The following is a 12,566-nucleotide window of genomic DNA, read 5'->3' on the forward strand; positions in this document are numbered from 1 at the left end:
AGGTCAGGCTGAAGCTTTCACAGCAATCTTCAGCCAGAAGTGCTGAGTGGATGATCCATCTCGGCCTCCTCCAGTGATCCCCAGCATCACAGATCCCAGTCTGCAGCCAGTCCGATTCACTCCATGTGATATCAGCAACGGTTGGAGACACTGGATACTGCAAAGGCTATGGGCCCTGACAACATTCCAGCAATGGGACTAAAGACTTGTGCTCCAGAACTTGCTGCTCCCCCAGCCAAGCTGTTCCAGTACAGTTATAACACTGGCATCTACCCGACAATGTGGAAAGTTGCCCAGGTGTGTCCTGTACAAAAACACAGGACAAATCCAACCCGGCCAATTACCGCCCCCATCGGTCTCCTCTCGATCATCAGGAAAGTGATGGAAGGGGTCACCAACAGGGCTATCAAGCAGCACCTGCTCAGCAATGACCTGCTCAGTGATGCCCAGTTTGGGTCCCACCAGGGTCACTCAGCTCCTGACCTCATTACAGCCTTGGTTCAAATATGGACAAAAGAGCTGAATTCCAGAGGGGAGGGGAGAGGGACAGCCCTTGACATCAAGGCGGCATTCGGCCGAGTGTGGCATCAAGGACCGCTGGCAAAACTGGAATCAATGGGTCCTCAGCTCTAGTGGGTCATGGCCGAAATTGCTCAAGCTCTCTTCATAACACAAAACCCTCAATTCTGGAATTGATCTCGTGAACTTTCTCTGAACTGCCTCCAATGCAACAATATCCCTCCTCAAGTAAGGGGACTAAACTAGATGCAAACTCCACAGGTCTGCAATACTTTACACACAAACATCGCAATCCTCAAACTGCCTGAACCCACTCCCAAAACAGACAATATGAAGACTTTGCCTCTCAATGATATGCCGGGCCATGAGGTTACAGATTGTGCTGGAGTACAGTTCTGCTGCTGCTGATGGCCCACTGCGCCTCCTGGAGGCCCAGTCTTGAGTTGCTAGATCTGTTTGGCGCCTGTCCCATTCAGCACAGTGATAGTGCCACACAACACGATGGAGGGTATTCTCAATGTGAAGGTGGGACTTTGTCTCCACAAGGACTGTGTGGTGGTCACTCTTACCGATACTGTCATGGACAGATACATCTGCAGCTGGCAGATTGGTAAGGATGAGGTTGAGTATGTCTTTCCCTCTTGTTGGTTCCCCCACCACCTGCCGCAGACCCAGGGTAGCAGCTATGTCCTTTAGGACCTGACCAGCTCGGTCAGTAACGCTGCTGCTGCTGAGCCCCTCTTGGTGGTGGACATTGAGATCCCCCACCCAGGGTACATTCTGTGACCTTGCCACCCTCGGTGCTTTTTTCCCAATGGCTGAACATCTATGATGGGAGAAATTATTCTCCAGCCTCTCAGTATGAATACATTTCCAATTTACAATGATTCCTGATGAAGGGCTTTGGTCCGAAATGTCGATTTTCCTGCTCCTCGGATGCTGCCTGACCTGCTGTGCTTTTCCAGCACCACTCTAATCTAGACTCTGGAATCGATGGGTATCACGGGGTAAACTCTCTGGTGGGTTGGAGACTTATTTGGCAACTAGGATTGACCCCGAAATGTATCACTGTCCCTGCAGTGTCGCTGAGTCAAAATCCTGGAATTCTCTCCCCAGCAGCTTTCTGGGTCAACCCACAGCACATACAGTGGCTCAAGAAGGCAACTCACCACCACCTTCTCAAGGGGCAACTAGGGACGGGCAATAAATGGTGGCCTTGACTGCAGCAACCGATGTCTTGATAAAAAGGTAGTGATCCAGTAAACACAGAATGAGACATAAGTGAGTCCTCGCTTAAATATGCCTGTCTGTAACTGACTCTGAAAGGCTCAAATAGACACAGGTCAATCTCTTTGTCTGACAATGAGTACCTTATCTGTGTAGATCAGGCGGCACAGTGGCTCAGTGGTTAGCACTGCTGCCTCACAGCATCAGGGCCCTGGGTTTGATTCCAACCTTGGGTGACTGTCCATGTGGAGTTTGCACATTCTCCCCATGTCTATGTGGGTTTCCTCCCACAGTCGAAAGATGTGCAGATGAGGTGAATTGGCCATACTAAATTGCCCATAGTGTTAGGTGCATTACTCAGAGGGAAATGGGTCTGGATGGGTCACTCTTTGGAGGGTCGGTGTGGACTTGTTGGGCCGAAGGGCCTGTTTCCACCCAGTAGGTAATTTAATCAGGAAATGACAGCCATAAACTGACTGAACAACATATTCACTAAAAGCCTGAATGGGATGAAGAAATGTCAATCACATTTGCATTTTAGTTTCTTCAAATTCAGGCTCTTGGGCCTACTTTTGAAGGCATGCAGACTCACTCTGGCCTTTGCATCTCCATGGCAACAATGGGGAGAGGGAGGGTCGTACACCAAAGCAAACAAGGCTCATTACGAGGGAAAGAACAAAGAATTTTATTGATCTGAACCGAATGCATGTTTATAAAGCCCACATTAATTATCTGTTAAGGAGATAATTGCTCGGCAACAACATTAATTCCTCCGATCAGAAAACCGAAACAGTGACTCGTAATTCAGTCAAGCTTCATATCTGGATAATCCTCTAATAGATAACTGAGCCAATTTATTAGAGAATAATCATTTCACTCAGTGAAAAAGTGCAGCAATAAATTTGAACCTGCCTATAAATAGCTCAACATCAATGAGGCATTAACAATTAACAAGTGACGCTAACTGATCAAGCTGAAATTTTGAAAACTGCAAATCACAATACTGCACTAAGCCAAGGTCATCATATTCAGAGTTTTAAACTGTCACATCCTTACCAGGACGTTACCTCAGCCACAGGTAAGTTTGCAAAGTCTTTTTGTGATATATGTCGATCTTGGCATGCAGAGAACAATTTCCAAGTTTGCAGATGACAATAAATTGGGAGAATTGTAAACTGTGAGCAAAATAGTGTGGAACTCTGAAAGGAGTTGACGGACTGGCCAGATAGGTGGCAGATAAAGTTCAATGCAGAGAAGTGTGAAGTGATCCATTTTTGTCGGAATAACATGGCAGTTCACATTGACTGCTGCTGTTAATTTCAATATAATATTAGGATAATATTTAACAGTACAAACAGGGTGCAGGAGCAGCGGGACCTGGGTGTATATGTGTACAAATCATTAAAGGTGGCAGGACGGGTGGCGAGAGCAGTAAATAAAACATGTGGTGTTGTGGGTTTATTAAAAGGGGCACAGAATACAGAACACAGAGAGGGGACGGTGAATTTACAAAAAGACACTTATTCCACCTCACCTGGAGTATTGTTTGAATTCTGGGCACGTCATTTGAGGAAGGAATGTGAACACATTGGAGAAAATGCAAAAGAGGTTTTCCAAAATAGTTCCAGAAATGAGAAACTTCAGTCAGGAGAGCAGATTGAAGAAGATGGAACTGTTCTCCTTGGAAAGAAGATGGCTCACGGGAGATTTGATAGAGGATTCCAAAATCCTGAGGGGATGGGGAGATAGGGAGAAACTCCCGGCTTGTTGCACAGGTGGAAAAAGTGATTTGCAAAAGAAGCAGGGGTGGAGTGATGAAAAACTTTTTCACTCAGTGAGTAGTTAGGGTGTGGAATGCACTGCCTGGAAATGTGGTGGAGACAGGTTCAATTGAGGCATTTAAGAGGTGCATTGGAAGGTTGTTTGGATAGAAATGCCATGCTGGGATATGGGAAGAGAGGAGACTGGCAACAAAGAATACTGCTCATTGGAGAGTTGGTGCAGACACAATGGGCTGAATGGCTTTCTTCTGCACCATAACTTGTCGGAGTGGACTTGTTGGGCCGAAGGGCCTGTTTCCACACTGCAGGGATTCTGTGATTCAGCAGTCCAGTGTGTGTGTGTGTGTGTTCGCTCTCTCTCTCAGGCTACCAATATCAACAGACAAACAGTTCACATTGACTGCTGCTGTTAATTTCAAACAGGCAGTGGGTGAAACCACATTCTGTTTAACCTCTCTCTGTTTTCATTTCCTTTGAAGAGCTGAGCAACGAGCTGCCAATTCACAATCGCACACTTGCTCAGAGCCCAGCCTCGCATGTACACACATGCAATGATGCAAGTAAAATACTGCAGATGCTGAAAATCTGAAATAAAAAAAAGAGAATGTGGGAGGAACTGGCAGCAACTACAGAGGTAGAAACAGATTTAACCTTTCAAGTCTAGTATGACTCTCCTTAAAAACTAAAAGGAGCTCGAAAATTATGGGTTTTTTCTTATGCTGCTGACAGTGGAACAGATGGTGAGGGTGTCCAGAGCGAAAAAAACAAAGGGATGGCTTTAGGTGATAAAGCAGTGATGGAGATGTTAAAGAGATGTAAATGATCCAAGACCCCAAACACACCTTCCAAGTGAAGCAGTACTTCACTTGTCAATCTTTAAATCTAATCTCCTGCATTTGCTGCTCAGAACGTGGTCTCCTCTCCATTGGGAGAGGAAGTGTAGACTGGGTTGTGTCCACAAGAAAGCCCCTGAGCTTCCGGTTGCCTGCTGCTTTACCTCCCCACCCTGTTCCCTGGCCAACATCTCTGTCTCAGGGTAAAAAACAATGACTGCAGATGCTGGAAACCAGAATCTAGATTAGAGTGGCGCTGGAAAAACACAGCAGTTCAGACAGCTTCCGAGGAGCATCTCTGTCTCAGGCTTGCTGCAGTGCTCCAGCAATGCTCAGCGCAAGCTGGAGGAACAGCACTTCATTTTCCATTTGGGAACCCTGCAATCTTTTGGACTTAATATTGAGTTCAATAATTTCAGGGCCAGAGCACTTTCTCCAATGTCCTTACCCCAATCCCACAAACCAAGCCTTGTTATCACATGGGCTGCTACCACATACAACCCATTGTCAGCCACTAATGGTCCCCATTAGCAGCTATTCATTCTCCCAGGCTGACCTTTACCTATTCCTTTGTCTGCCCAACTGATTTTCTCTCTCTCTGGGCTCTTTGGGTTATCGTGGATCAGAAACTGAACTGGACTCACCATATAAACACAGTGGCCACAAGAGCAGGTCAGAGGCTAGGAATCCTGCAGCAAGTAATTTCCCTCCTGACTCCCCAAAGCCTGTCCACCATCTCTAAGGCACAAGTCAGGAGGGTGAGGGAATACTCCCCACTTGCCTGGATGGGGGCAGCTCCAACAACACTCAAGAAGTTCAACACCATCCAGGTCAAAGCAGCCACTTGATTGGCACCACATCCACAAACATCCACTCCTTCCCCCCACCGACGCTCAGTAACAGCAGTGTGTACCATCTACAAGATGCACTGCAGAAATTCACCAAAGATCCTCACGCAGCACCTTCCAAACCCACGACCACTTCCATCTAGAAGGACAAGGGCAGCAGATATGTGGGAACACCACCCCCTGCAAGTTCCCCTCCAAGCCCCTCACCATCCTGACTTGGAAATATATCGCCGTTCCTTCAGTGTCACTGGGTCAGAATCCTGGAATTCCCTCCCTCAGGGCATTGTGGGTCAACCCACAGCACATGGACTGCAGCGATTCAAGAAGGCAGCTCTTCCCAAACTTCTCAAGGGGGCAACTAGGGACGGGCAATAAATACTGGGCCCAGCCAGCGACACCCACATCTCATAAAATGAATATTTTTTGAAAAAAAACTCCATCTATCATTTCCTCCCTTCCCCTCCCCCACCCCATTTTCAGCAATACAGACCAACCTTTTCCGAGCTCCAATAATTTCTGAAGAACAGTTCCTTGGCCCAAAACATTGTGTCACTCTCTGCAGATGAGAGCAGACTTGCTGAGTTTCTCCAGCTACTTTCTGTCTTTCTTTTCATTGCAATGAACTTGGGCTGGGGAATGGCAGAGAGCAGCTTGGCACACGTGGCACCCAGAACCCATAGGATGGAAATGAGCAATGGGAGGCCCCTTCTGGAAAGCGAAACCTTCAATGCACAGGAGCGAGCTGAGGCTTCAGGCCTATCTGGATCAGCCAACTGAAGCAACATTTGTCCACCTTCCTCCTGATTTGAGTGTGTTACTGCCTCACTCTGAGATAGCACATTGGACTTGGGTAGTATGGTGGCTCAGTGGTTAGCACTGCTGGCTCACAGCACCAGGGACCTGGGTTTGAATCCAACCTCAGGCACCAGTCTGTGTGGAGTTTGCACAATCTCCCTGCGTCTGTGTGGGTTTCCTTCAGGTGCTCTGGTTTCCTCCTACAAAGACGTGCAGGTTAGGGTGGATTGGCCATGCTAAGTTGCCTGTAGTGTCTAGGGATATGCAGACCGGGTGGGTTAGCTATGGGAAATGCAGGGTTATGGGGTCAGGGGGTGTGGGATGCTCTTTCAGAGGGTCATTGTGGACTTGATGGGTCCCACACTGTAGGGATTCTATGACTTACCCCAGAGAGATGATCATCACCTTGATTTTTGGAAGGGAGAGGGAATAGCTGGCAACAAATTCTCAGTGTTATAATCATGGCAGTTTCAGGTAGAACTCTGGAGTTTGTGCTCCCAGGGAAATGTGGTCAGGTTTCTCTTTTCGTTTGAAGTTCCCAGAGCAGTGTATCAGGGTAACTCTAAAGCAGCCCTGTGTCTCTGACACACTGGGCTGCTACAGAACTACCTGAAGTCATACAGGGTCATTTCTGTTGGGCTTTGTAGCTCAGAGGTGGGTACAGCAAACGAACTATCTCGCCTCTCCCCACTCTAGATTCACACACTGCAGAAAAGGCCCTTCGGTCCATCATTGACATAACTACCACTAAAGGCATGCTCATCCCAATTTCCTGCATTTGTCCCATATCCTTCAAAGTTATGATATTTCAAGTGCTCATCCAAATATTCTTTCAAGGTTGTCAGGTTTCCAGCCTCCACTACCTTCCTAGGCCACTCATTTCAGAATCCCACTGCCCTCTGAGTGAAAAACGTTTTTCCCAAATCATCTCTGGACTCCTGTCCCTTACCCTAAAACTATTCCCACTAGCGTTGGCCCCTCAACCAAGGGGAACAGCTGCTCTCTATTCATCCTGTCTATACCCCTCATGTCTATACACCTTAATCATGTCCCCCCTCAGTGTTTTCTGCTTGAGAGAAAACAATCCAAGCTGTTGTAGTTTCTCTGTAGGTATATCCTGGTAAACCTATTCTGTACCCCCTCTTGTGCTATCACATCCTTCCTGTAGTGAGGTGACCAGAACTGGCTCACAGTACTCCAGCTGGGACCTGACCAATGCTCTATACAACTCCAACCTTACCTCCTTGCTTTTATATTCTACGCCATGACTGATGAAAGCAAGTGTCCCCTATATCTTCTTAACTATCCTATTCACTTACTCTGGTGACTTCAGGTATCTCTGGGTAATTACGCCCCCCTCTCCCACCCCATTCGTCTGAGTCACCCCATGCATTAGATATGCCTACAACTTGTTTCTTCTTCCATAGAGTTTCACCTCAGACTTGTCAGTGTTCATTACCACCTGGCGCTGCTCTGACCAACCCACCTATATTGTCCTGTAACCTAAGTCCATCTTGAACCACTCAACCAATCTCGGTGTCATCTGCGAATTACCTTAACATTCCCCTCCACAATTTAATCGACATCATCTCTGCACACAATAAGGGCCCAGTACTCATCTCAACCTGAGCGTGCTTAAGCAGGGCCAGCTGAATGCAGGGGCCAGGGACCAGGCATAGGGAGTCTCAGGATGCCCCATGGTGGTTGACGATCCAGCAGGCAGCTCGTTGGACAGCTCTGTGGTGCGAGGTCCCAGCTACCAGCAATCGACATCCTGTGGCACTGCTGCGACCACAATGTGCAAAGGATTGCTCCTGTTAACCTCCCCTGGCTCACCTCGTCCTTCCTTAACAAGAGACCCGGGCAGAAAGCAACGGTTTTCTTTTCATTTCGTTGAATGCGAATGATGGAGAGCTTAGTCAGCAAATTGTACCAACGTCTCTCTCAGAACTGACCTTCAATTCTTTTTGACAGAAAAAAAATTCCTCTTTCTCAACTTGAAGCTGCCAGCAAAAGTTTCACATCTAAACATCCGCTTTGACAGCTCTGTGACCACACTGCACACCAATCATCCCGTCAGCAACTCCGCGCAAAACTAGTCAGTTTATTCCATTTATGAAAGACAAGTGATCTTTTAAATAGACTTTTACACCAGGATATGTCCTTTGCCAATGCACATTCTGCAAATATCGTTCTGATCGATGCAACCAAGAGGTCATGTTCCGCCAAGTGCCCTTTGAACTGAGTGTGGCAGCAAAACCTTCCAAAGAAACGGAAAGGGGGTGGGGGGGTGGAATTAAAAAAACAGATTCTAGAATAGTGCTGGAAAAACACAGCAGGTCAGGCAGCATCCGAGGAGCATAGGGTCCACGTTTCAGGAAAAAGCCCTTCATCAGGAATGAGGCTGGGAGCAGTCCTTACTTTTGCCCGGGAAAAACAAAGACAGCCAGGGGAAAGATGCACACACCGTCGAAAGGCTCAAATCGTTTCTTTCGCCCCCTTATAAAATGGAAGGGAGGGAAAGAGAAAACGCAAAAGCTTTAAACAGAGGTGAGAGCGATATGGAGGAAAAGGATTCGTTACCATTTCTTGTGCCCTCATGAACCTTTTCTGCACGTGCTTGGCAAACAGTCCGGCCCCTCCAGGTTTACTTGGAGTCTCCGCCATTGCACCTTTGCGTTCCTTCACAATTGCCCGTCGCTTGTTCCCTACTCTGTGTCAAGTCGACACCCCCAGCCTCACCGACAACTCTCAGCTTCTCTGCCTATGAGGAAGTGAGATCTTAGAAAAAGCCGTCATACTTTACATCCGCTTCTGATCTTAGATGATATTTTGTGGGGAGGAACCGAACTCTTTCAGTAGAGGAGCCCACTCCCTAGCATTTTACATCTGCCTTTGGCCAAGAGGTGTAAAAGTGTCTGGAGCCGCAAAAAGAAACGTACATTTTTATTCGTATTGAAAGGTGACACTTTTTTTTTAAACTCAGTACTTCATAGTCCACCTGAGTAAACAACTTGCCTTGGACACCAATTCAGGTTCAGCTGGAATACTCCGAGCTCCACACTTCCCGAAAAGCGCGAATGCATTGGAGCGAGCTCGGAAGGGAAAGGTTCAAGGGTTGGGAAACTTCACGTTACAAAGACCGGTTTGAGAACTAGTTGGGAGAAACCGTTCCCATCCATTAAAGTGGTTCCCATTCTTTAAGGGATCGAGAAGAGAGGGCATGGACTTAAACGCATTGAGTCGAAGAAGCAGTAGGGACATGAGGAAAAATCGTTCTGATGCAGTGGGTCGAAAATGCATTGCTTGAGAAGCTCTTTAGTTGTGGTTTGATGTTCATATCCGTGAGTTTGGAGTGAAGCCAGATTTAGTCATAGAGATGTATAGCACAGAAACGGACCCTTCAATCCAACTCGTCCATGCTGACCAGATATCCCAGCCCAATCTAGTCCCATTTGCCAGCGTTTGGCCCATATCCCTCTAAACCCTTCCTATTCATATACCCACTCAGATGCCTTTTAAATGTTGCAATTGTACCAGCCTCCACCACTTCCTCTGGCAGCTCATTCCACACACCCACCACGCTCTAAGTGAAAAAGCTGCCCCTTAGTTATCTTTTATATCTTTCCTCTCTCACCCTAAACCTATGCCCTCTAGTTCTGGACTCCCCCACCCCAGGGATTTGCTGAGGAACAGGTAAGATCGAGAACTCTCTTTGGGCTTGGGCTTCTTCATAACCCTTTTTGTTTTATATTAAGGCTCTGATCCTACTATCACATTATTGAAAGATTATTTCATCAATTTTATACTCTGTCTACTCCACAAACTTCTCTGCGTGATTTTTGCTTTTCTTCTTCACTCCGTCCACACTGTGCTATTTACACCCAGTGAGCAACAGCTCTGTAACGCCATCACAAAGTTGCTCCAGGGTCCTAAAGCACTTGCACGGCACCCCTCCCCAGGCTTTATCCCACTCCCTTCCCTCAGCACAAACATTGACTGCCATCTTGAATCAGGTACCCAGATTGCCTCTTTTTTACAACATAGCACATGTTTTACCTCTATTTTCCACTGCTCCCCAGGCCTTTGGTTTGACTCATTTGCATTGGTAGGTAGCTCAATAAAGTCTATAATTATGTGCAGGAACACTTACAGTAAAGCTAGAGAGCTTGCTAATTTTCTGGCTTCCATTAGATCAAATCGATTGAGCGATCTGACAACATTTCGATTTGATTTTCGGTTGTCACATACCTGAGTAGAGTGAAAAGTTCTGTTTTGCAAGCAGTTCAGACAGCGCATAACAAACAGGGAAATATAGATCATAGAGTGCTTCAACTGGACAAAGAATACAGGGTTACACTTCACAAGAGGTGCACAAAGCAAGATCAACATTAGATTTGAAATTAGAGACGTCCATTCTGCAATCTAATAACAGTAGGGAAGAAGCTGTTCCTGAACCTGTTGGTACATGTGTTTCAGCTTCTGTATCTTCAGCTTGACGGAAGAAGTTGGGGGAGAGTATTACCAGGCTGGGAGGGGTCATTAATGGCGTTGGCTTCCTTCCCGAGGCAGCAGGAAGTGTAGATGGAGTCAATGGATTGGAGGTTGGCTTTCATGATGGTCTGGGCTGTGTTCACAACTCGCATACCCTAAATGGGTAGCACTTACTGAATAGCTTTGCATTGATATAACTGGAGGAATGTGAGGTCAATGGACTGTTTCTTCTCTGACATTAGCATCTGGATTGAGTGTTAATTCTCTGAAGAGAAAAAGTGGAGCTGTTCATCTATAGGTGGTTGTTCTTCATATAAATAAACTTGGCTTGGAGCAGAATTGACCAGGTTTTCACAGTTTTGCTCCCCCCACAAATACACAGGCCAAGTTGGGAAGGATTCAGGTTGAAATGTTCTTTAGGCTAGCACATTTTCAAAAAGTTCCTACAATTTTCTCTTTGCTGATCTGGAGTTTTACACCTACACCTGATACTCTAACACTCGATATTTGTGTAGGATTTTGTGTTGAAGCTGTCACACAGAGTCTATTTTTCAGATGAAACGTCCATTGCCTCTGGTCAAATGGTCTGTTGAGATGTAAGTAGGTTTATTTGAAATCGCAGGCTTTCGGAGTGCAGCCCTTCATCAGGTGCAGTGAACTGGTGTCTTGCCACTTCCGACTTTGTCCACCCCAGTCCAACACCGGCAGCTCCATATTGAGATTTAAGTAGTCAACACTCTCTGCAGGACAAAGCAAAGAGCTGTGGATGCTGGAGACGTGAAACTGAAAACAGAAACTGTTGGCGAAACTCAGCAGGTCTGGCAGCATCTGTGGGAAGAAAATAGAGGTTTGAATCCAGCGAACCTTCATCAGAACTCCCTCACTGAGATTGTTAGAGGGCCCATCTCTCTCTCCCCTCCTTCTCCAGCTATGCCCCTCACTGAGATTGTTGGCGGACCATCTCTCTCTCCCCTCCTTCTCCAGCTATGCCCCTCACTCACTGAGATTGTTGGAGGACCAGTGTCTCCCTCTCCCCTACTTCTCCAGCTATGCTCTCACTCACTGAGATTGTTGGGGGAACCTGTCCCTCTAACCCTGGTCCTCCAGTCCCGCCCCTCACTCACTGAGGTTGTTGAAGGATCAGTCTCTCTCTCCCTGGTCCTCCAGTTCTACCTCTCACTCACTGAGATTGTTGGAGGATCAGTCTCTCTCTCCCTGGTCCTCCAGTTCCACCCCTCACTCACTGAGATTGTTGGAGGATCAGTCTCTCTCTCCCTGGTCCTCCAGTTCTACCTCTCACTCACTGAGATTATTGGGGGACCAGTCTCTCCCCTACTTCTCCAGCTACACCCTCACACACTGAGATTGTTGGAGGGCCAGTCTCACTTCCTTGGTCCTCCAGTTCCGCCCCTCACTCACTGAGATTGTTGGAGGACCAGTCTCTCTCTCCCTGGTCCTCCAGTTCTACCTCTCACCCACTGAGATTGTTGGGGGAACCAGTCTCTCTCTCCCTGCTCCTCCAGTCCCACCCCTCACTCACTGAGAATGTTGAAGGATCAGTTCTCTATCCCTGGTCCTCCAGCTCCACCCCTTACTCTCTCAGATTGTTGGATAACCTGTCTCTCCCCTTGGCCAAAAACAGAAATTGCTGGTGAAACTCAGCAGGTCTGGCAGCATCAGTGGCGAGCAAACTAAGTTAATGTTTTGAGTGCAGTGATTCTTCATCAGAGCTCTCTGTAGAATGCTGTTCTACAGAACATGGACTAAAAAAGATAGCAGCATTGTGGATACAAAACTGGCTGAGTGGTAAGAAACAGAGAGGAATGTTAATGGATATTTTTCAGGCTGCAGGAAGATATATGGTGGAGTTCCCCAGGGACCTTTGCTTTCCCTGATATATATTAATGATCTGGATCTTGGCGAGCAGGGGACAATTCCAAAGTTTGCAAATGACACTAAACTTTGAAGAATTGTGAGGAGGCAAGCTGAAAATCCAGAAGGACATTGACAAGATATTGGAGTGGGCTGACAGGTGGCAGTTAGAGTGTGGGATGATGCACTGTGTCGGG

General features: G+C 47.1%; 1 protein-coding gene across 1 annotated transcript in view; it reads right to left on the reverse strand.

Moving 5' to 3' along the window:
- The window catches only part of LOC132805734 (bridging integrator 2-like), a 112,882-nt gene extending 104,124 nt beyond the window's left edge, over positions 1-8,758 (reverse strand). The window contains exon 1 of the mRNA XM_060820954.1: positions 8,587-8,758. Within this exon, the coding sequence (XP_060676937.1) occupies positions 8,587-8,670 (84 nt within the window). The 5' untranslated portion in view covers positions 8,671-8,758. The remainder of the gene's footprint in view (positions 1-8,586) is intronic.
- Between the last annotated feature and the right edge of the window lie 3,808 nt (positions 8,759-12,566).

Source organism: Hemiscyllium ocellatum, chromosome X (genome assembly GCF_020745735.1).
Source record: "Hemiscyllium ocellatum isolate sHemOce1 chromosome X, sHemOce1.pat.X.cur, whole genome shotgun sequence".
In the NCBI taxonomy this organism is placed as follows: domain Eukaryota; kingdom Metazoa; phylum Chordata; class Chondrichthyes; order Orectolobiformes; family Hemiscylliidae; genus Hemiscyllium; species Hemiscyllium ocellatum.